This window comes from Phalangium opilio, unplaced genomic scaffold (genome assembly GCF_054372755.1).
Source record: "Phalangium opilio isolate 3A_F unplaced genomic scaffold, DU_Popi_V2 ptg000045l_1, whole genome shotgun sequence".
Taxonomy (NCBI): Eukaryota; Metazoa; Arthropoda; class Arachnida; order Opiliones; family Phalangiidae; genus Phalangium; species Phalangium opilio.
This window is the reverse complement of record NW_028324168.1, coordinates 3,677,838-3,702,326: the sequence shown is the minus strand read 5'-3', so window position 1 is coordinate 3,702,326 and position 24,489 is coordinate 3,677,838. Positions and strand designations below refer to the sequence as shown.

General features: G+C 36.2%; 4 protein-coding genes and 1 long non-coding RNA gene across 11 annotated transcripts; 2 read left to right on the top strand and 3 right to left on the bottom strand.

Annotated features, from left to right (window-relative positions):
- Window positions 1-9: 9 nt before the first annotated feature.
- LOC149676792 (protein phosphatase 1L) lies at window positions 10-6,794 on the bottom strand. Its single transcript, XM_089838366.1, has 4 exons — window positions 5,987-6,794; window positions 2,690-3,035; window positions 1,991-2,121; window positions 10-1,220 (listed from the first exon to the last, which is right to left on the bottom strand). The coding sequence occupies exons 1-4, from the start codon at window positions 6,461-6,463 to the stop codon at window positions 816-818; spliced, it is 1,359 nt and encodes a 452-aa protein (XP_089694492.1). The 5' UTR covers window positions 6,464-6,794; the 3' UTR covers window positions 10-815.
- A 633-nt stretch (window positions 6,795-7,427) lies between these two features.
- LOC149676790 (inactive ubiquitin carboxyl-terminal hydrolase MINDY-4B) lies at window positions 7,428-16,576 on the top strand. 3 transcript variants are annotated; one of them, XM_089838386.1, is made up of 13 exons: window positions 7,428-8,427; window positions 13,224-13,317; window positions 14,336-14,424; window positions 14,484-14,603; window positions 14,682-14,785; window positions 14,852-15,023; window positions 15,103-15,168; window positions 15,229-15,299; window positions 15,359-15,506; window positions 15,578-15,661; window positions 15,721-15,898; window positions 16,311-16,377; window positions 16,438-16,576. In XM_089838386.1, the coding sequence occupies exons 2-13, from the start codon at window positions 13,311-13,313 to the stop codon at window positions 16,484-16,486; spliced, it is 1,155 nt and encodes a 384-aa protein (XP_089694512.1). In that variant the 5' UTR covers window positions 7,428-8,427; window positions 13,224-13,310; the 3' UTR covers window positions 16,487-16,576. The 3 variants fall into 3 exon arrangements, with proteins under 3 accessions (XP_089694512.1, XP_089694510.1, XP_089694513.1); XM_089838384.1 differs by having other exon boundaries at window positions 7,429-8,306; XM_089838387.1 differs by lacking the exon at window positions 7,428-8,427 and adding an exon at window positions 8,438-9,111.
- Window positions 9,123-13,161, top strand: RecQ4 (RecQ4 helicase). The gene has a single exon (XM_089838302.1). The coding sequence runs from the start codon at window positions 9,343-9,345 to the stop codon at window positions 13,069-13,071; it is 3,729 nt and encodes a 1,242-aa protein (XP_089694428.1). The 5' UTR covers window positions 9,123-9,342; the 3' UTR covers window positions 13,072-13,161.
- A 110-nt stretch (window positions 16,577-16,686) lies between the features above and the next one.
- On the bottom strand, window positions 16,687-20,728 carry Mccc1 (Methylcrotonoyl-CoA carboxylase 1). Its single transcript, XM_089838322.1, has 8 exons — window positions 20,448-20,728; window positions 20,010-20,196; window positions 19,341-19,940; window positions 18,270-18,773; window positions 17,988-18,201; window positions 17,385-17,471; window positions 16,959-17,326; window positions 16,687-16,898 (listed from the first exon to the last, which is right to left on the bottom strand). Exons 1-8 carry the CDS (start codon window positions 20,489-20,491, stop codon window positions 16,797-16,799), a joined length of 2,106 nt encoding a protein of 701 aa, XP_089694448.1. The 5' UTR covers window positions 20,492-20,728; the 3' UTR covers window positions 16,687-16,796.
- A 337-nt stretch (window positions 20,729-21,065) lies between these two features.
- LOC149676788 (uncharacterized) lies at window positions 21,066-23,256 on the bottom strand. Of its 5 annotated transcripts, none has more exons than XR_016366623.1 (4): window positions 22,043-23,256; window positions 21,630-21,677; window positions 21,515-21,541; window positions 21,066-21,445 (listed from the first exon to the last, which is right to left on the bottom strand). It is a non-coding gene; the product is annotated as an uncharacterized LOC149676788 (long non-coding RNA). The 5 variants fall into 5 exon arrangements; XR_016366624.1 differs by having other exon boundaries at window positions 22,658-23,256; XR_016366627.1 differs by lacking the exon at window positions 22,043-23,256 and adding an exon at window positions 21,833-22,032.
- Between the last annotated feature and the right edge of the window lie 1,233 nt (window positions 23,257-24,489).

Genomic DNA, 24,489 nt, shown 5'->3' with positions numbered 1-24,489 from the left:
ACTTAACAAGTTAATCCGTAAGGTGGCGCTACGAGAAGCCTTTTCATTGGCTGTTACTTTTATTAATTTGGCGGGAAATTCAAACCGTCTTTCAACACGTGTTTCGCTAAGCCTAACTAACCATCTCGATCGCTTATCAAGTTAACCCGTAAGGTGGCGCTACGAGAAGCCTTTTCATTCTCTCTCTTATTAATTTGGCGGGAAATTCAAAACGTATTTCAACACGTGTTTCACTAAGCCTAACTAGCCATGGCGATCACTCATCAAGTTAACCCGTAAGTAGCGCTACGAGAAGCCTTTTCATTGGTTGTTACTCTTATTAATTTGGCGGGAAATTCAAAACGTCTTTCAACACGTGTTTCACTAAGCCTAACTAACCACCGCGATCACTTATCAAGTTAACCCGTAAGGTGGCGCTACGAGAAGCCTTTTCATTGGCTATTTTTATTAATTTGGCGGGAAATTTAAAAGGTCTTTCAACACGTGTTTCGCTAAGCCTAACTAACCAAAATTTGTAGATTAACCTAAAAATAAACGCTTAAAACCTAAATTAAAGTTACTGGTCAATCTAATAAAAAGTAAAATGCCGGGGTCACTATATAAAACGGAAAGGGTTCTTTATCATTCTGTAAATCCTTAGATCTTAGATATAAATTCTTACTTATTTTAACAACTTTTATAGATATAATTTTGCGGTAAAAACGAGTGTAAAGGTATTTAAATAAACTCTGTGTACTCTACGTCATTATTCAAATAATCATTAGATATCTTTTTATATACGCGGGGTTAAAAATGGTGTGTAATTAATTAGAAACCTACGAGTGTTTCTTGGCTTGAGAAGGAATTTGTACTTTAGAGAGGGTTAGGTTTTGGAAATCAACTACCAGAACTGTGATATTATCAACGGAACCTTTTTTGTAGGCTTCCATGGCGATGCTTTGAGCACCGTAATACCTTTCCTTAAAATGTTCCCTGATGTATGCTACAGCTTCTTCGTTGGAAAATTCGTCCCATAATCCATCAGTTGCCAAGATCATGAACTGAGGATTTAAATCAGTCAAATTAAAGGTCAGTATGTCCGGTTCGGCGATGATGAGATTTCTGTCTTTCAAAGGAAAATCGCCTAACGCTCTAGAAGTCGCCAAAATGCCCGCTACTCTCCAAACACCGTGGAAAGTTATGAAACCACCTGCCTCTTTAATTCGCTTGCGTTCTTTAATCTTAGTACAAAGTTAATCAAAATCCGATTAGAACCAAGCATATTTCGGCGCCTATTATTAACTTTTCAGGGAGCCCAGACAAAAATTTAAATTCCTTATAAGAAAAATGGGAATTTATTCCGAAATTATACGATTTTATAGGAGAAAAAAAAAATCACGTGTTTTTACTTTTTATATGAAAATTAAGGACTAAAAATGATGATCATATCAGGGATAGATTTAATTTTAGAAGTAGGAATGGAGAACGGTTAGTATTTACTTCAGTCCGACTCATAGCCCAGTATAGAGCCCCTCCCTCCAACACGTAACGAAAAGTTTAAATTATCTTATTGGCTCACTTAAACTAAGTTTTGATGACGTTGCTGACGGGGACGGCGAAAAACACGTAATTCCTTTTTATCTCTGTCGCTATGACCCGCCTCTTCTTTCATTCCCCCCCCCGTCCCGTGGAAGGGGGTCCGGGACTTTGACGCGCGCACAGATTACTCTGTTCTCCATTCCTACTTCTAAAATTAAATCTATCCCTGATCATAAGCAAACTCCGCAATTGCGGTGACTATTTGAATATGATCTCGATAAAAGTTCTAATTTCTGTTAAATGTGAAGCTAAACTATACATAAACTATGACTAAGTAAAAAAAAATAGGATATTATAGGACCTTAAATTCATGAAATTATAGGATAATTATAAAATATGTTCAAAAAAAATATGATTTTATCGGAATTATAAGCGCGCTGGGCTCCCTTTTAATAATAAACCTATTTCTAACCTGTTGGGGTTTGTGATCAAAACTGAGGGGTATGGCATTTCCCTTACTGTCGCAAATAACCCCTCTAGAATCTCCAACATTCGCGACAATTAACTGATTTTGATAAACAATAGCGACTAAAGCCGTTGTACCTGAAAACACCAGAAAAGAAAAGAAACGAAAAGAATTATTTAAAAATAAAATTTGAACTAATTGGAAAAGTTCCAAATTATTTCATATACAACACATCAGAAGTACTATCAGCTAAAGAAGTGCTCTAATTTTATAACAAATAAATAACAGTATCTATTTGGGAAGTGAAGTGTCAATTAAAGGATGTAAAAGGTATAATAATCATTTCAGGAAAAATTAAAATCTTCAAAAGATTATTTTATATCTTTATCTCTAATATAATAAAATAAACAAGATGGCCCAAGGGCTGGGCCAAAATAGTAGCCACATCGTCATCTATTTAATTAGCACTTAAAAATAAAATAAATATAAAGAACCAAAAGATAAAATCTCTAACCGAGCTCAGCTACCCCTATTGGTGGGGTACTAAAGAGTTCCTTTTTAAGCTAAAATCTAACGATAACGAAAGCAACAACCCCGGCCACTACTACTACTACTATTACTACTACTACTACTACAGCTGGGGTCAAACTAATAGCCTCATCGTATACTACGATGTGGCTAAAAAATAAAGAAAAGTGTACGAACCAGCTAAATCGTTGACTTGTTTCGCAAGGGACATAAATTTCTTGTCAACTGCCAAGATTTCTTCAGTAAGATGTTTGGCAAAAAGGGTTATTATTTCGGAGAGAGGATTAAAGTTTTTATCTGAAGCGTCCTCTTTTTTGCTTTGGTCCTGTTTTTCCTTGTTATTCCCGGAGTTTTTCGTTCTGGGAGGTGGTTGCGGCGTTGATGACGATGTTGATGACGCTTTACCGTTATTAGAAGTAGTACTTTTCTCAATTTTAGGCGAATTGTTGTCCCCATGTCTACTTTCTTGCAACTTCTTAAGCAACGTTTTGAACAAACTTTTTTCAACGTACTCGGCGGCTGACTGTGAAGAATGCAATTTAAAGATCGCTTTGATTAATATTGATTAAATCATTATGTTAAATAAATAAATAAATAAATAAACAGCTTGATGACGCGACAAATATTTCAAATTTATTGATATATCCGGATATGTCACTGTGTTTTGCCTTTTAGAATAATATATCAATTGATAAATGTTAGCAGAAGTGTATAATACTTCAATTCGAGAGAAGTGTACTAACACAAAGCGGGTTTGGTAATTGTAACATGATTCTTCCCCAACATTAGAGCATTTTTTATTAGCAAGGTTAATTACTGAACCGATAAATAGTTCCCTCATCATTACTCTATTAGCGCTGCTTAACTATTTGCCAAGGCGCATGCATGCGCTTGTGGATTTTTGTCTCACGTCAAGACAATCAAGGTTTGTGCCTACTTGATTGCTGAGGATTTAGTAAATACCAAACAGTTATAGAATTCACCCTAGTATGCGATGCCCATCTGAAATAAGTTTGATGAGCGGCAGAGCAAACAAAAGGGGTAATTCCCTCGCCTGGGAAGAATCGCGTTACATAACTAAAATATTAAGAGGATACAGAGTGTCATACTTCTTCTATTATCCCCTTCTGATAACAGATATAATTCAAAATTGAGTATAAGGGCGTAGAAGAGCCTACGTAGGTTTTAGCAGCGCTCCAAGGTTATCCTGACTAAAAATATACTTTAAATAAAACCACAGAAAAACCGTCAAAAATAGACGGAAAAAATATAAAAAATGAATTTATTAATAATTAACTATATAGTTAACTAATAATTAACATAACCGATGGATTTCAGACATTTTTCTCAAAATTTTCATAACTTAAAATACCACAAATTCTCCTATAACTCGGGAAATATTTCAAAATATTAAAATATTTTTCGACAATATTTGTCATCAAGGTTGTTTAAAGGTACTCAATACCTCACGTAACATTTACGGTCTACAATAAAGACCAACTTTTCATTTAGACTCTGGCATACTGCTACCCTTATCATCATATATAAAGTACAAGAACTAGAAGCCGATGTTAGATTAATTTGATAATGACCCTTCATTCGTGAATGGTTCATAAAGGGGCGTGATGAGTCGTTTGTTCACTCCTGATTCAGTGAAAATTGCGACGCCGAAACCTTATTGTTACGACGATGCAATTCAAATCTCTGATCCCTTTTAAATCCCCAATTAAATTAATGCTCAAAATTAATAATAATTTAAATAAAGTTGAGAAATTAATACAACCGCTAAACAAAATTATTCATATTTTCGTCCATCGTTTAGCAAAGCAAACGTAAAAACCCTATACGTCACGCGTTAAACTAAACCTTGAAATTGTAAAAAAACAGAAGCCAAGGTCTTTAGTTTAGACCCTACTTATCATAAACAGAAGAAGCTGTAAAAGTTATCTCCTTCTTAGAAAGGGTTAAATTTCTTCTTTTAAACCATGCTTAAAACCTTATAATTGCACCCCTTGTAAGATTAAGAGTTAACACACGATCTAGGCGTGACTACTGACTACAGGTTAAAATATTCACCCTTCAATAAAGACAGTCACGAAAAATTCTCATCAAAAACAGGCGTATTTTGAGGGTGGTTATCGGAAATATTATACTTAGAAAAAATCATACCATCAGAATTTTCAATGAGGGGTTGGATATTAAGTCATATTTCAAATAATATTATATAGATTAAATTTAGGTTAAGGGAATAATGTCCTACCCCACGATATGTGCGTGAATAACTTCGAAAACAAACACCACCATCGATTTTTATAAAGTAACCTAGAGAGTTAGTATAGTAGTTATAACAAAAGTCATTAAAAGCAAACTATATATAAGTCAAGGTGGAATCTATTTTGAGTAGTTGCAAGTATAAACTTAGAAATTTAGGCCTATTAACCTTAATTAACCGGGAATAATTAGACATATTGACACAATGATGGATATCGTTGTATATTTAGAAGTAAATAACTTGAAGTAATATTAAATGTCGCCAGCAACAATGAAGTAAATGTTCCTCAAAACTCACTTAAATTTTTTGAATTTTTTAAAAATATCATAAAATGAACGTATTTAATTTTTAATTAGTTTTTACTTCGAGACATTAATTTCTAGAATATCTTAGGGGAGGGGGATTGATGGTCCAGAATATTTAGTCAACCTCACGAATGGCGAAAGTAATTAGAGATTATTCTACGTCATAATTTTCATAAATAATTATACCTCATTTATTTTTCAAGGATATATGATAATGGTATTACTAACAGGCTCTAAATCCCTCTCTCTCTCTGTGTCTCTCACATCCGCGAGAAAAGGAGGGTGTGTGCTTGTAATAAGCAGTATTTAATCTTAACATTAAATCGAGCGCAAAGTCTAAGCGTCAACCAAGGTCGAATAATAACCTAAAAACATTCCTGCAAACTCTACAGAACTGAGTAGTTTGGCCTAATTATAAAAATACCTTAACTAAGACTTGGTTTGTCAAAATAAAAAAATATGTCAGAAAGTTATAGGTTGTTTGTTAGTACTGGTTTCAATGGGAATATTAGAACGATAAGTATAGGTTGGATATAATTAATTATAATATTTAAACCTTTGAAAATTTATGTAGAAATTTATAATGAACTTGAATTGAATTTACGAAAATATTTGCGTAATTTTTCTTTGTAATTATCATTTGAACCGTAACAGTTAAATGTACATTAAATTATGTTGTACAAGAGAAAATAATTTATGGTATTTCCGGGTTTTTAGCCCTTAAATCTCAACTGTACGTTTTATACAAAACGTCGTAAACCTCTCTTGAACTTCATGCCAACCCACACCCGACAGACACCCATACACTGTCAACGAAGTGAATTTACTCATAAAGCCTGCCTTCCAACCGAAACCATCACAAATCCTTTTAGAAATAAAAAGCATTCATTGTATTACCTCCCCTCCGTGTCCATCAAAAACTCCGTAAAGGGCAATTCCAGTGTCGTCATCCAATAGGACACTGTATCTATCTTCCATACGAGGTCTGCGACCCTGTATGGCAAAGACACAAGCGTCCTTCTTTTCCAACTGGTACGTTTTCCCTTTAAAGTCACCTCCGGCAATGTTCAGGAATAAATTTGACCCGTGACCCGTCGAAAACGCGCCGTCAAACCTCAATTTTTTGCCGGCAGCGGGTAATATTTTACTAATCCAATTCGCGTACCATGCCTCGTAAGAATGACGGAAAATTAACAGTACCAGGATAGCCAGGGCGCAAGCCACCGCTTCTGGCTTCCATAAATAAAATCTCAAAGACCGAACGACGTTGTTCAACATGGCGTTATTTTGACTCACTGTTAAAAATCTCGAAAACAATCGTAAATGAGATATCAGCGTTTCCGAATAAATTTTATCTTCAAGCTCATCATCCATTTTTAAAAAAAGACAATTAAGCGCCGAGGCTTAGCGACAGAGAGCTTTAAAGGGCTAGACAACCTTCAACACCGAGAGAATTTCCGCAATCGATGAAAGCCAGGCTACGGTACTGTTCCTTCTTCTACCCCGTCGCGACGACCCCCTGCCGCCAACCTAAACTTATTTCCGACTCCGAGCTTCTAATAAATGCCGCCAAAACTCTCTCTCTCCGTTCTCCAACTTCTCTCTCCTTACGTAACGAGAGGCCGGGGAGGGGGATTTAGTAAAAGGGGCTGAACGAAAGCCAATTAAATTAGTACAGATGGCGGTGCGATAAAAACGCAAATTGGCGCGAAACTTTGAAGTTAGGCTTAACATTGTAAAATGTTTTCTGTTAAAGTGTTAGTGACATAATTTTCGTCATCCACAAACTTAATATGCGAAAAAAATGCTTGAAAAATCTAGTTTATTATGATATGTTTACTTTTTAATTTGGTTTCGTAGCAATTTAGAAAATTGCAATCCAAGTATTGTGTTTGGAAAAGGCTTAGTTAAAATTTTGTTTCGTTTGATGACGTAGTAAGGAGAAATTTTCTCTCTAGATATCGCTCACGTGACGCCTGTTAGTGTCGCCGCGCCTTGTTAAGCCTATTTTATTCAGATTCGCGCGGCATTAGTAGACTCGGGAGTCTCGTGCGCTCGCGCTTGGCTTTCCCGCGAGATGCCGTGAGTGACGTATCAAGGAGAAAAACCCGCCAAAATTTTTCTCCGCAAATTTGCTTTTGCCCCAAATTTCAAATGTTTGAAGTGTTTTTTCTGTGTTTTCCCTCAAATTTAAATATTTATCAAGCATATTTTTGGAATCAGAAGAGTTTAAACTCTCAAAAAAGTAAGGTTTTCTTTAGATTTGAGATAATTTTTAAATCACGTCGCTATTCCTTTAAAGTTATCTATGTTGATTCACACCCTCCCCGTTAGGCCTAAATAAGCTTTTCACTAGATAATAATAGAGTTTAACTTGTTCCGTTCTGGTTGAGAGAATGATGCCACTATCTCTGGAGGGGAGAAGATGGTAGGCACATTGTGGTATGTTCAAAACTGGCTATTGACCCCTTTTTATTATTATTAAAACAAACAAACACTTGTTTTTTCTTCAAAAATTTATCAAGTACTTTAAGATAACAGTCAAAACAAATACTACAACTACAGTCCGAGATCTAAAGTCGATTTTGATGACTCACGTGGTTCGTAAAATGAGGTTCAAACAAAACACCAAAATATAAAATGAATATAAAATTACCATTCCGATATCGTGCCCATAAGTGGGTAACTCGCACGATAAAAGCTAATTACCATCTAAATTACCTCCACGCTATATCCTCCGTAACTTCGTTTCTATTGAAACCGTAGAACTACCAAAGCAAACCCCAAAAATATCGTCCAATTACAAGGCTATATAAAATCAAATTAGAAAAACCTATTATAAACGCGTTGACGCTAAGCCTAAATTATTTGAAATGTTTCGATTATGGGGGAAAGAATATATGAATACAATCTAGCCGTTAATAAAATCTAGGGTGGGCCATTTGGAAGTTCCTCTGGGTCTCTATTGTAATAAAAGGCAGCTATAGCTATGAAACAAGCCTGGTTTCTATGGAAACGATAGTATGTAAACGCCTACAAGAGAGAAGCGGTCACAAGAACTTCCCCTAAATATGCTATTAGTTATTATCAATTCCTCTGCCGGACACAGTGTTGGACAGTTTGTAGTCTAAGTCAGGTATTGTGTTGTGACGGACGCTCGCTCGAATCAATACTAGCAGACCACTTGGGAGTTGCGAAGAATAAAATGAAACTTTTGGTAAGGTACCTTCGGTCCTTTTGAGCACATATTTTGACCTGTCTTGCGTTAGAGTCACTGACACTGTACGCATACTAATGAGGAACTAACAAGACATTTTGTGAAATCACGCTGTTATTATGTAAATATTTTATATAAACTACTGTGCATAATATTTTAATATATAATTATTTAGAGTGTACGCGATCTTAGGTCGATAAAATGTTTTTGTTGTTATTGTAACAACAATATCTCGGTTCCAAGAGACTGAAAATTACTATTAGTTTACTAAGAACCGTAGAACCATAATAAAATTGGCCTTTCTTGCGCGAAAACGGCCCATACCACCGGAAATGGTCTATAAGATATAAACTTAAAGGTTAAAAATAGTTCAGAACAACCTTAGTTTTCAATTGAAGGCAATCCCCACGTTGTTACTAATACTACACGCTGCCAAAAGTTTATAATTTGAAGGTAAAGTAGGTCTTTACGAATTACAACGTATAAGGGATTAAGTCTACATTTTATGTCTATAATTTATCAACCTCTGTTGCTTTGCATTAGCTGTAGAGAAATCTAGACTTGAAATGAGCTACTTAATTTTATCGGTCTAGTTATAGCCGTACTTCCGGAGGTGTTAAAAAAGTCAGGAAAAACCTTTTATGAATAATAATTTGTGAAACTTACTCGCGGTCCTTGAAAAGGGGTCAGTTTAATCATATTAGCGCGAACCTTAGTGGAGTTATCAACACGTCTAACTTTAGTTCTCAATCCTTATAATGGACAAAATTAAATTTGGAAGACTTAATCAAAACTACGCCGAAAGGTAGGGTTTTTTATTTACAAATTCATTCGCGCCATATTTTTAATTTTGGCGCGAAATCGGCAAACAGCTGTTATCCGTTTCCGGTGGAATAGGCGCGCCGCTAGGAGAAAAAAAATTGCTTTTTGGCGCGAAACGTGACAGCTGAGTAAGGGCTAGGTAACCAGCAGGCTGCAGCGTGCTTTCGGACCCGTTTAAAACAAAGTTAAAGATAATTTCGGTTAATAATTAACTATGGAAGACTCCGATATCTTGTATCAAGAGTTAAAGTTGAAATTAAAAACGTTTGAATTGAAATTCATCAAGAAAAACCAACGTAAACCCACAAAGGAAGATATTGCATTGGATAGTGAAATATCTAAAGTTTATGGATATTACTGGAAACTTCACAAGAAACAAAATTCTACTATTAAAACGAGTGACAAAAGTGACGAACCTGCTACAAAAACACGCAAACCGAGTAAGGAAATAGATATTTGGAAAGTGAATACAAAATCAGCGGTGAAACAATGGTCTGGGGTAAGCAGAAGTTCGAAAGAATCTTTAATTAAAGGTTATGCAGCAAAATTGTGGAAAAATAGTTCATCAGATACATTTGAATCACTCAAAGTGAAGCCCAAAGGTGGTGGTCTCAGTGAAAAGTGTGAACCTACTCCAAAATTAACTGAGAAAGCAACTTCTAACATTGATAAAGAAATTAAATTAAATAATGTAGTCAATGTTATTCAAAATTCAACCATTTCTACCAAAGAGGATGAATTTCCTTCTAATATTTTCAAGAAAACACCAAGTTTTATAAGAAATAAACCGTTTTCATCAGTAACTAAGAAGTTAAACTTGTATGGGGATACTAGTCACGTTATCCAGAAAACATATGATCTAAATTGGTTAGAAAAATGTGAGAAAATTAACCGTGAACCTGATGAAAAGTTCTCAGAAATAGTTGATAGTGAGCCCCATGAATGTGACACTAAACCTTTACATCATGACTCAGGAATTCATGACAGTAATTCTGAAGAAGCTATGGATACCGATAATTCAGAAAAATTTGAGGAAAACACTATCAAATACCCAAATGTTGACAACAAAAATTCATGTATGGAAAATTCCGTTTCCATAAAAAATCCAACTCAACAACCTGACCCTTCAAATGAACCTCAACACCCTGACCCTTCAAAAGAACCTCAACACCTTGACCCACTGAAAATCTCAGTCCAAGAAAATACCACTGAAATTCAACCTCAAATTGAGCCTAAACCCGAAAACACATCCAATAAACGTCCTCTTGAACCAGAAGAATCATCAGAACCGGCATCAGTTTTCGACTTTTTAGGGGAATCTACACCAAAACAACCAAATAAAAGACCAAAACTTGACCCTCAGAAGACTTCAAAACCCTCTAACACCCCAAAACCCACCAAATCTAAATCAAATTCTACTGCCAATACAAGCAATCAGGGGTCAACTAAAATCAAACCAAAGGGAAATTTCGTTCGATTAAACATGAAGAAAAAATGTTTCGCTAGAGGAAAAGGTCATCGAAATTTGCCCCACAAATATAAGATGATGAAATACAAGAAACGACAAAGTGCAGGAACCGGAAAATGCTTCAAATGTGGAGAAGCTGGACACTGGGCCAACAAATGCACCTTTGAAATGGACGGGGGTGAAGCAGCGAATTTAGAAACCGAAGAAAATCAATCTGGAGACGTCATAGACAATCCGCAATTACCCGAAGATATTAGCAACATTACAGTACAGTTAGAACCAGTCCCTGAACCCAAATTTGAATTTTCATCGCACCCTCAAATTAAACCTTCTATAATTCAACCAATCTACAACCAGGAGTCACTGCAGGAAAATTCCTGGGAAACCGAAGAAGTTTTGAATGGTTTAAAGAAGATGGGTCATAAAAAATTCCGTGACTTCCAAGAAAAAGCCGTGATGCGAATTTTGTGTGGCCAATCAACCTTACTGGTCTTACCAACTGGTTCAGGGAAGTCACTCTGCTACCAATTACCAGCGTATCTCTATGGTTTAAAAGAAAAATGTATAACCCTGGTTGTATCACCATTGGTATCCTTAATGGAGGATCAAGTCAAGGGTTTACCCAAGTTTTTACAATCAGTCTTTCTACATAGCGGTATGACGCCAAATCAGCGTCAAAAATCAATTGAATTGGTCAAAGAGGGAAATGTCAGGGTGTTATTACTGTCCCCCGAATTCATGTTATCATCGCATGGCTACTTGATGAGTTTCTTACCACCCATCGCCTTTGTATGTATCGACGAAGCCCATTGTCTCTCGGAATGGTCACACAATTTCCGACCATCGTACCTTCAACTTGTTAAAGTAATTAAGGAACAAATGGGAGTCAGATGCATCCTGGCTTTAACCGCAACCGCCACAAAACGTACCATCCAACAAATCAAAGACCAAATCGGTTTAAGTCGAGACGATTCTGTAATTGGACAAACGGCCATCCCAGAAAACTTACACTTATCAGTGTCCTGCGATACCGATAAGGACGCCGCGCTACTACGGTTACTTGATGAAGAAATATTCCTCAATGGTTCCATCATAGTTTATTGTACCAGACGTGAAGAAACCGAACGTGTGTCCACGAGAATTAGAATTAAATATCTAGATGATTCGCAAAAGCCTGGTGGTCCTAAAGGTCAAAAAGAGTGCCACGAAGTATCCCCTTATCACGCTGGTCTATCCGCCGGTCAACGACGATCAATTCAAAAGAAATTCATGTCCGGTAAGATGAAGGTCGTGGTGGCCACCGTCGCATTCGGAATGGGTCTCAACAAAGCCGATGTCCGTGGTATAATCCACTTCAACATGCCAAAAAGTTTCGAAAGCTACGTTCAAGAAGTTGGTCGAGCCGGTCGCGATGGTTTACCAGCACATTGCCACCTTTTTCTCGACCCTGAAGGTCAAGACTTCGTTGAACTTCGTCGCCATATCTACGGTAACAGTTTGGACCGTCACGTGGCCCGTAAACTACTTAACCACGTCTTTAAACCTTGTAAATGTGCCCAAGAATGTCCGGGACATAACGCGGCCATACCAGTTCAACCCCTAGTAACCGAATTAGATTTGAAAGAAGAAAACATCACGACGCTTCTATGCTACTTAGAGCTGCATCCAAAGAAATGGGTCGAAGTTATGGCACCAACTATGGCTACTTGTACCATCAGGTGTTACCAAGGACACCAGCAACTTGAGAAAATCACAAAATCATGCGAACCAGTCGCGGTGGGACGTAGATTGAGCAAAGAAAGAAACGATAACAAACCAAAAAATTGGTGCACATTCAACTATGTCGCTGTTGCATCGGAAAAAAATTGGAACCCGTTACTGGTCCGGCGTGGTTTAAAGCAATTAGAGTTTGCAAATACAGGCGGAAATGTCCACAGATCGGGAGTAATGGTACAATTCAGCGATTTATCGTTTCATGTGAAACGAAAGGGTAATTACACTGATGAAGAAAAAGATCAAATGTTGAACTGTCTCTACGAAAAAGTCGTCAGTTTGGAAAACCGTCAATTAAACCAACTCAGCCACGTCTTTCATACGTTCACCAAACACTCCGAGACAACAGTCAAGAAATGTTTACAACAGAACGTGGTCAACAGTAACGGCATAAAATCGGAATTAATGAAATACTTCAACGCGGAAAATCTAGAAGATTACGAAATGAACACAGCGGAAGTACGACAAGATCCGGATAACATTAGCGAATTACGGAGAAACGTTAGAGCATTGGTGACGATTCACCATGAACACGTGTTTACGGGGAGACAAGTCGCGCAAATATTTTACGGAATTGGTAGTCCTAAATTCCCAGCGGAAGTATGGGGTCGAGCTAGACAATTTTGGAGGTCGCATTTAGATTGGGAATTTAACAAAATCATATCGGTTGCTAACGAAGAGATAGTTTCTCTTAAATGTTAAATAAATAAATAAATAAATAAAATTTTTAAATATTTTTATTATAATTGTTTTTAAAGTGACCTAATAAATATTAAATGACTTTTAAAAAAATTGAGTTCTTATTTCTAAATACTTTAAGTGATTGCCTTCAATCATTTTCTTTTAACTTTCAGATCAAAACCCAACCGGTGAAACTTAACCTAACATAGTGAAGCTAAAAAACAAACCAAAACCACGTAGATCAATAATAAAGGTCAAAAATGACAGGTAAGAATAATGGTCATCGATTTTTTTTGTATTCCAAGAAATTCTGTTCAAAGTTTTTCTTTCATCCGAACGTAAAATATATTAACACTTTCCGTGACAAAATTTTTTATAAAAGTATAGTCTGTGGTCAGAAAAGCGTACGTGGAATGGTGAAAGACTCAAAACAGCTTGTCCTTGATTAAGTCACGCAATCTGCTTGACCAATATGTTCCTTTCCCTCATACCAAAACTTATATAGCAAATTTAGAGTAAATACGTCAAAAGAAAAAGCAAATATTTTCCTATATAGCAGCAAGAAGCGATATCTAGTTTACTAGGGAGAAGGTTTAAATTCACGGTCACCACATTTCTAGCTTTATCTCCAGTCCAAACGTAGGTCCGGAGGTAATCCCCGCCGCCTCTAAATTACAACCAGCATCTCATTGGTTCTTGAAAACTCACGTCAGCGCGACGCGAATGAGGAAAATTACGTATTTTCCGACTGAGGAGAGGCGAAATAGCCCGGCCTCCTTTTACGTCCCCCCCCCTTGTATTTTGAAAAGGGGGACTGTGACTATGGCGCGCGAATACTTAGGCATCTTACACCTTCTCCCTAGTGAACTAGATATCGCTTCTTGATAGCAGCAACATGACCAATGTCAAATTATTTTTAGTTCCGCTTGATACTATCACGCTAACTTTCGCTAAAAATTCTTCTCACCTAAGTTTTGTGTGGTTAAAAATTCACGATTTACGGTACCAGCACGATAATAACCCATAATGGCTTTTGTAATTGAGGTTTTGCATGTTAAAAATTGTTTTAACACAACAATAAAAATACTCGAAAGAAGTGTCTTGACTATTGATTTGAACACGTTTATCCCCAAAACACCGTTGGTAGACCGCCCTAATGCATTTTTAACTATTAAAAAGGCCAGGAGGAGATAGTTCTGGGGCAGAAGACGGTCTTGATCTTGCACCTTAGTCCTGAGTGTCTAACTATAAACTTTAACCATGTTTCAATGTCTTGACTTTACAGAACGGGTTCTTTATGCCCGGCGTCGAAAATCAACGAGTTTATTCTACCCAGTCACTGGCGGAACTCCCATCACCGGGGACATCGCAATAGTAACAACCTTAATGACCTTGGGGAAATAATTGAAGGTCATGATGACCCATATTTTCAGAATCTACGTCATATTCTTTTCGGAAGCAGCATGCACGTTGGTAATAATGATTGGTTGAAAGCCTACTTCGACTTCCAAGACATAAATTCCTCATTCGGCTATGGCTTGAACTCTCATAAAGTAATTATTCTTCCCAAGTACACGTGACGCGCCCAAACTACCCTGGCCCAATCTAATCTTCAACTATACACCTCCCAGAACAAAACAAAGGGCATCTTAATGGTGGTTCAAGCGTACATCTTAAGACACCTTCTATTTCACACGAGAGCAGGTTCAAGTCCTAATGGACGAATGGTTGAAAGGTTAGTATTCATTAATCTAACTGGGAAGATGTCTGTTGAGGTTTCATAGTATACTTCTATCTTTAGCGAAGCCTTAAGTCCGACAAAAGAAAAACAACAGGATGTTCTGTGTCAAGCCATAGTGGACATAATATGGCGAGCTAGTTTAGAAAAGGGTGTGGCGACAGTTTGTCTACCGAATGACACTGCCTCGGTCGAGAAAGACCACAATTACTTTCCGGATGGCATTACTGAAAAGGTGACACTGACAACACAACTCTCAGTCATTTCATTGGAGTTCTGATTATAAACTCCGTGATAATTTTCCCTAAAAATAGTTGCTACTTTTCGACTTTGCCCGGGTTGACGAGCTTAGACATTTCCTAACTAAGTACTTGTACTTGGTAAGGACTAGGTTTAGATTTCATGAAGCGTATCATAATCAAAGTTGGTAATAATTTCAGTTTCAACAAGAAACAGGACCTGGGGTCTTGATTCTTATATACAGTACAATGTTATCAAGAGGAATTGAAAGGTGAATGAATGGTGGTTTTTAAACGATATGTCAATGGTATTATTGACTGTTTACTTTAGACTAACTGAAGATATGACCGAAGAGGTTGGACAACTTATAACACCACTGGGTGACGTAACTAGGCCCTTGGTTAACTTGATTTTAACAGGAAGAGGGACTCCCTTCCTTCATAATGGTACCATGTACATAGGAAGTATAGAAAAAATGGTATAATACCGAATTTTCCGCGTCATGCCTTTGTGATGGGATTCATTTGAAGCATACATGAATCATTTTAGGCTAAACCAAGAATTGGTATCACATTAAGAAACGAAGTTGGATTTTTGGCATGGCACCGTACAGATAGTGATATTTCTAAGCAAGTACGTTTGTATAACCCGTGTTCATCATTACAATTACTTAATATTCTAACACTTGTCAGATTGGAAGCCGATTGAAAACCCCAATGCTACCGATTTGGTTAACATGTGCCGATGACAGCTATGGTGTGTTATTTAACCCTAATCGTGATTTAGTTCGAGATCATCGTGCCGAACACAGATTTGATTTGCATTACTATAACGGAGGAGCGAATCAAACGCCTACAATACTCAGTATTGGTAAGAAAATACATTAAAATCCCAATCTATAATGAATTTCGCCAACTACTCTGCTAAGCCTACTTTATGACACAGCCAAGGCTTAAGACTAAAATTTGAAAAAGTCAAAAACAACTTACCAAAAATAATTTCCCACGTTAATCCATAGTTTTAAAGGTATCCATACGGTTCACTTTATCCAATCGCGCAATGTTTTCACGATTTTAATAACTTTATTAATTAATAACGATATTTAGTAAAAATATCCACAACCCAGCACAAGCGACCGCACGCGAAAACTGCTGACAAAATAGCTTGCCGGCTAAGGAGAGTTGTGATTGGTTGAAAATTTATCACGTGATCGGAGCGCCATTTCTGGCGCGGAATTAAAGCAATCTAAACCCACGCTTCTCTATTTTCTAACTCTTTTTAGATACGAGACACCATAAAATTAATGAAGACTATGGTACACCTGCCTTGGAAAAATTAATTCTAACAAAGTAAGCCTATAATTAAATCCCCAAAATTAGTAAAAACTAATAAAAATAAAACTTTTTAAGATGGCAAGGAGCAAAAATAACATGGAACAATGCCTCCCCCATAACCTAAAATCTATAAATAAATACTAATCCAACCCAGTAATAAAACAATCAACACATGAAATAAAAACAAAAAGGTTCCTCAAAGTATTAATATAATATAATTAAATAAAAACCGGACCAGTGCCTGTGATTTATGAATAATTATCAGTTCCCACCTAATTTTGTAATGTATTTTAGTATATTCAAGTGATCACCCTTGACAAAAAATAATGTATTAAACGCAATAAAGTTTTATTGTACCAAAAATATACCATTATATTTAACAATAATATAAAATTTGTGTATTGTAGAGTATAAAAAATATACAAAAAATCATTTTACTCGGAGAATTTAACTAGATGAGCATTTTTTGGGACATTATCTCCGGGTTTATAAAGAACTTTCTCAACTTTTCCATCTTTAGGTGCCTTTATAACATACTGTAAAGTATAAAACGTGTTTTTAATTAGCGTTAAAACATTTAAATTCAATATATTTACCTCCATTTTCATAGCAATCATAACAAGAACCGGATCTCCTTGTTTAACTTCATCCCCATCTTTTACCATAACTTTTTCAATTACACCAGGCATGGGGGCAACTGCCCCTTGATCCCCGCTAATTGAAGCTCCAGAACTGAAGAATTTAGGCACTGGAACTGAAAATTCATAGCTAGTATCTTGATTAAAAATATGAAGTCGATTTTGTTCCATAACAATCCTTGATTTGCTACTATTTCCATCGATAAAGGATGATAATTCTTGGCTCCCATTGACGTTAGATAATTTCCCAGTAACCAAATACTTCTTTCCTTTAATTTCAATCTCATATTGACCATTTTTAGTGTAAATAACATTACACTCAAACTCTAAAAGTGTAGAAAAACATCAAAATTAAACGTAAAACCATTTTTTAAACACTTATACTTTGATCATTATGGTTTAATTCGATCTTTCTGGACAAATTAGAGTTTAATCTGAAGCCATCCATTAATGCAAATGGCGAGAATGGATCTAATAGGATTAAAAATTAAATTAATTTAATATTTCTATAATTGTATTTAACAGTGGTGTGCGAGTCCCATTTTTTCGGTTTCGAGCCGAGTCCGAGTATCGAAACTAATTTCTTATCGAGTATCGAGCCGAGTCTCAAAAATCCTTTCGAGTATCGAGTATTTAGATAGGTCAAATTTTGTTTGTTCTTTCGAGTAATTATCGAGTCTCAACAATTGATTTGTCGAGTAGCAATTTTGTAAATTTCTTGAAAATAACGAAGATTTTCAATTATCTAATATCTAACTAGTTCAAAAAGATTGTTCGTGATCAATTAAACATTGAACAGGTGATTTTCAAAATAAATGATCATGAACTCATCGTCTGCTATAGTTGTAAGCCTCGGACTCCGAGTATTTCTCGAGTATTTAAGATGTTAAAAAGCTACTCGAATCTGTCTCGAGTATCGAGTCGAGTACTCGAACTTAACGAGTACTCGCACACCCCTGGTATTTAATTATTTATTTAAATTAATACCAAGGGATTTCAGGTTTGAACTGATTCCTTGTCGTAACTCGGACAAAATAAGTCCTAACACAGTTTGACAAAGAATAGTATCAGATATAGTTCTTTTAGGAAAAAGCTCAGAGTGATATTGAGGAATAAAGTCAGTATGAACATTTCCCAAAACAAATTCTTTATGATTTGCTAAATCCATTAAGAAATTAACATTTGTGTTCAGACCAACAATCTAAAATAAAATGTTATGAATTATGATATTGGTATTTTTTAGAGTCTCTAAACTATAATTAATATTACATTATATTGAGACAGACATTGTCGCAATTTTCTCAAAGCTGAATCCCTATCAGGTCCCCAAACAACTAATTTAGCAATCATGGGATCATAATGAACAGATACTTCATCCCCTTGACGAACTCCAGTCTCTATTCTGACTGTTTGGGATGCCAAAGGGGTATTTAAGTAGATCAAAGGTCCTGCACCGGGCATGAAATTATTATTTGGGTCTTCAGCATAGATTCTGGCTTCAAATGAGTGTCCATTTAATTTTATATCTTCTTGTTTTAGGGGTAAGATCTCTCCAGAAGCCGCCAAGAGTTGCCAATGAACTAAATCAGTATCGGTGACCATTTCTGTTACTGGGTGTTCAACTTGTAATCTAGTGTTCATTTCCATGAAATAGAATTTTTGATTGGCATCCATTATAAACTCAACAGTGCCTGCTCCAACATAATTTACAGCTCGTGCTGCTCTAACTGCTGCTTCACCAAGTTCTTTACGAACTTTTTCACTTAAACCTGGCTACAATGATTAAAAATTGGAAAAAACTTAGAATTAATTAATAGTTTAAAGGGAGGGTGAAGTAGAAAATCAAGTGATTTTTTATCGATTCTTCTACTAATTATAAGACCAGTCTGCATAGTGAAACATTCAGGAAATACCAGTTCCGAATGATTTTAAAATTCAAATTAGGTTCCGATTTTAAGGATAATTTTAAACAAGGACTTCCGACCAATCACGTAACGCCCTGCCTTTTTGTTAACAAAATTCTCGTGGCACGTTCCGCGTTGAATGAAATTTATCACGAGATTTGATAAAATTAGGCGCGCGACGTGACAATCGTGGCGCGAGACACGGAGCGTGCCACGAGAATTTTGTTAATAAAAAGGCAGGGCGTTACGCGATTGGTCGGCAGTCCTTGTTTAAAATTATCCTTAAAATCTGAACCTAATTTGAATTTTAAAATCATTCGGAAACGATATTTCCTGAATGTTTCACTATGTAGACTGGTCTTAAGATTAGTAGAAGAATCGATAAAAAATCACTTGATTTTCTACTTCACCCTCCCTTTAAAGAGTAGAAACTTACAGCAGGAGCTTCTTCAATAACTTTTTGATGCCTCCTTTGTACACTACAATCTCTTTCAAACAAATAGACATAATTTCCATGTTGGTCACCAAAAACTTGGACTTCAACGTGTCTGGGAGTTTCAACAAATTTTTCAATCAGCATAACTTCATCTCCAAATGATTTGCTGGCTTCCCTTCTTGCCGATTCCAATTGTGACTGAAATTCACTCTCCGTTTTGGCAATTCTCATCCCCTTTCCTCCTCCTCCCCTTACAGCTTTTATCATAACAGGAAAACCAATTCTTTGGGATTCCGAGAGGAGTTTAGAGTCACTCTGATCTTCTCCGTGATAACCTTCGATAATTGGAACCCCAGCGGAAGACATGATAGCTTTTGAGGTGCTTTTAATTCCCATATCACGAATGGCAGAGGCAGGTGGACCCACAAATATAATTCCTAATTTTTGGCACATTTCGGCAAACTCAGTGTTTTCCGAGAGAAAACCATATCCAGGGTGAATAGCCTGAGCTCCTGTTTGTTTGGCAACTTCAATAATTTTGCTCTGATTGAGGTAACTTAGTTGGGAGGCTGCTGGACCAATGTTATAAGCTTCATCAGCCTAAAAATTATACCCAGCCTGATTTCTTTGTATAATTAATTGAAAGGTAAATTAAATTTAATTAATTACCATGGCCACATGCATTGAATTTCTATCAGCATCACTGTAAACAGCTACTGTTTGAATGCCTAGCTTTTTAGCAGTTTGCATAACACGGCAAGCTATTTCTCCACGATTTGCAATTAAAACCTTTTCGATAGGTCTCTTTGCAACGGAGGATAAATGATTTTTCCATTGTTTTAGAAAGAACCCTCTCCTGTAATAACAACAAATAGACTAATGGCACCCCATGTTATTTCCCCACAGAGCTTAATACAGTCGAAGGCATAGGGCTGCCATTACCCTATGGTAGGCGATACCAATCCCACCATGTCATCCCCCAAAAACTATACTTCATACTCCCTAAGCCTAACTGACCACATATTTTGATTGACATTAGTTTATTTAATATTAATATATATAATTAATAATTATTATTTAATAATTCATCTGAAATTTATAACTTACGATTCAGATTTTCGGAGTAAACGTCCAGCGAGAAGAGAAGCCATTTGTATTTTTAAGCCTTTGCCCTAGTTTTAGGTCAAGAGGTCAAATTTGGCTAAGCAGACGGAAAACCACGTGTCACTCTCTATCAATATCATTTGTCGAAATAGGTCACGTGTCTCCCCTAGAGATAATTTGACAGTTAGGCTTAAGTAGTTTACCAAATTTGAATCGAAAGAGCTACTAAAACCCCTTGGTTTTAATTACGAAAGACGCACGGGCAACATCCCTTGCAAGGGCAACACTATTTTACCCCGAACTATTGCCGAATTACCCCAAATTCTAAAATAGTAGATATGCTCCCATGCATCGTCTGCTAAAACATTCTAAATGACTTATGGCTCCGCCTTCGACTATTCGGGGTAAAATAGTGTCCGTTTCGGCACTTTTCGGCACAAAAGAGTGGGGTAAAATATAAAAATACGTGCCCTTCACTAAACGTCGCAATTTAATCAAGTTAATTATTCAAATCCATTTCAGAAACTAAATAAGCCTAACTAAACTACCCTCTCTTGCCCCAACGACACTTAAAATAATAAATAGGGATTTTTCGGCAAATATCAAAAACTCAACTAAACATTGATATTAATATGTATTGTTTATTGAATCTCAATTTATAAGCGAAATCTACTCTATCGAGCCAATATCCAACATTAATTTCCACATAATTCAGAATAATTAATATAAAATTAGACCAAAAACGTACATTTTAAAAATTAAAATAACCTTTAATTGAATTACATAATTAAGATTAAAACTAAGCTAGAAGTTGGTAAAGCTCCTTATTTCTATTTCACATTTAAATTAATTTATATTATTACAATTGGTACAATAGGTAAAACTGGTTAAATTATTAAAATTGGTAAAATTATTAAAATTGATAAAATTAGGCTTAAAGTAGAACACTTCTACTTTTTCCTTGCTGTTTTTCATCCGGTGAACAAGATGTCTTTCGTAGTCTTTATATAACGATAAAGAAACGTTTAGTTAACGTAAACAAGTTAGGTTACATTAGTTTACAATCTTACTATGTTTAAATGGTTCCCTAAGTAAATCTGTTTTTCAAAAAAATATAAATAAGAAATACAAAATTGATTTGAGTTATAAACATCGTGTAGCGTGAAAGCGAACTTTTTTACTTACCATCTATCTCCTCACTGGACTCACTGCTAGTGGTTGCCATTTTTATTACTGAAATTAAAGGGAAAGTAAAATGAACACTTAGAAGGATCCAAACCGAAAAAACGATAAATATATCTCATTCAAAGCCTAATCTAGTTTGCCTTTTCTTGGTATTAAATTAAATTCGTATACATAGACATTAGAACACTAAAGGCTGTACTAACCAAGCTCTAGTGGCTTACCTTAAATAAAATAAAATAAAATAAAATAGAATAAAATAGAATAAAATAGAATAAAATAGAATAAAATAAACTATTAAAAACGTAGATCTAAAACGCTGGTGAGAGAGAGACCCTCTCTCACCAGCGGCGTAAAATTAAAAGACTACAAAGTGGCGTGCGCGAACCACCGTATATATATATAAAAGAAGCTACGTGATCTATGACGTCACACAGGCGTTGCTATTTTTTGCCGGTTTATCCACGGAGTCTGTATTTTTGGGCCCGTATTTTTAAGGGACTCGGTTTTTTATCCCAGGAAACGAGGAAAGAAGCTGAGAAAGTTGTAACTTTTAAACCCATGGAGAAATATTATTGGAGTTGATGGCAAAAGCGTTAAAACCAAGGAGTAATAACTCGCTTGAAAGTTCTCTGATGTTCAGCCCCAGTCTAAGCACGGAGCTGTATTGTAGAAGCATGAACGCTGGATCTCTAAAGGGACCGGAAAACGCCCGCCTTCCACTGTACAAACCGAGTCCTCTCTAGCATAGCGTCGGGGGAAGGGATGGGGGTTGTGAATTTGGGAACACTCAAGGCCATTCGGTCTTTTGTGATTCTGAATAAACCTATTGAAAAGAAATTTAAACGACCTTGGCCGTACCCGTTTTTTTTTATTTATTTTTTTACAAAGCAAACGTGCTATAGAGAAAAATCCATTCCGTTTACCAGTCCCTTTAGAGATCCAGCGTTCATGGTAGAAGGAGTAGAGACTAGGCCTCTAGGGCCTAGACATAAGCGTACTAGTGCTCCGCGCACAATTTTCGCGCATACCGAGCCAATGTAAACAATCTCTGACGTCACTTGTTTTAAAGAAGGCGTCGTTTTCTTCTTTCCCGGCTTAATTCTTTGAATATTTTCCATATTATAGTTAATATAAATAAAAATTATAGTAAAAATAAAAATTTAAATAAGATTTGCAAACGCTTGAGAAACTCCCGTCACCCGGACTCGATACACAAAAGACCGAGGCTTAACCCTCCTGAACGTTCGTAGCTCGCGGCCATCTTTATTGTTTACATTGGCTAGCCTAGGTTTGGAGGGAGGGTCAAAATTCATACCCCCTTTTTATGGACAAATAAGGTCTAGCTTTTTTTAATAGAGGGGAAGCTACGAGTCTCTACTCCTTCTACAATACAGCTCCGTGGGCTTAACTAGTTTACCAAATTTGAATCGAAAGAGCTACTAAAACCCCTTGGTTTTGATTACGAAAAACGCACGGGCGCCCTTGCAAAGGCAACACTATTTTACCCCGAACTTTTGCCGAATTACCCCAAATTCTAAAATAGTAGATATGCTCCCATGCATCGTCTGCTAAAACATTCTAAATGACTTATGGCTCCGCCTTCGACTATTCGGGGTAAAATAGTGTCCGTTTCGGCACTTTTCGCCCGGCAAAAAGAAGAGTGGGGTAAAATATAAAAATACGTGCCCTTCACTAAACGTCGCAATTATCAAGTTAATTATTCAAATCCATTTCAGAAACTAAATAAGCCTAACTAAACTACCCTCTCTTGCCCCAACGACACTTAAAATAATAAATAGGGATTTTTCGGCAAATATCAAAAAATGAACTAAAAATTGATATTAATATGTATTGTTTATTGAATCTCAATTTATAAGCGAAATCTACTCTATCGAGCCAATATCCAACATTAATTTCCACATAATTCAGAATAATTAATATAAAATTAGACCAAAAACGTACATTTTAAAAATTAAAATAACCTTTAATTGAATTACATAATTAAGATTAAAACTAAGCTAGAAGTTGGTAAAGCTCCTTATTTCTATTTCACATTTAAATTAATTTATATTATTACAATTGGTTAAATTGGTAAAATTGGTTAAATTATTAAAATTATTAAAATTGGTAAAATTATTAAAGTGTTCCTTCCGCAATCCATTGTTTACGTCAGCGACTCCAAAATAAAGATCAATTATTAGAAATTTAGATTAAATCAAAGCTTTAAACGTAAACTTACGATGTGCCACCACCTCGGGAAATGAGCGCTATTATAAAAACGAAAACTTAATCTTTTATTGACGAGGTAAAATTGACTCTTCAAGACAGAGTTCCAAAACGCGACCAAACTGAACAGCGAACATCGAGACCTAGGAGGATAGAGGTGAAAACACCTCGATCCTCCTAGTCTTGGGGACCACTGTCCATTTTCGAACAAAATTCCCTCTTCTAGCGAACTGGACATGGACTATTTTTTTTGGGGGGGGGGGGGGTTGTTTCGAATTTTTGCATCCCTCCGACGTTGTATTATTTTTATCAGTTTACCCATTTTTCCGGAACTCTGCCTTTAAGGGACTAGTTCCAGCGAAAAGGGTCGAGACTAACAACGGAGCGACCGTGCAGACTTTGGATTCCCTGCGGAGCCTAAATTTGAGAGGTTCTAGCGAATTGAAGATAAACAAAAGAGTTTCTATCAGAGGAATACTAATATTTGCGAGGAAACATTTCGTTTCGATGCTCAGTTAGCTAGAATCCTTTTCGCTGGAACTCGGCCTTTAAATTTCAGTATAACGCAAGAACTCACGAGGCGCAGGCGCTTTCCCTCATCATTAAAATAATAGTAGAACACTTCAACTTTATA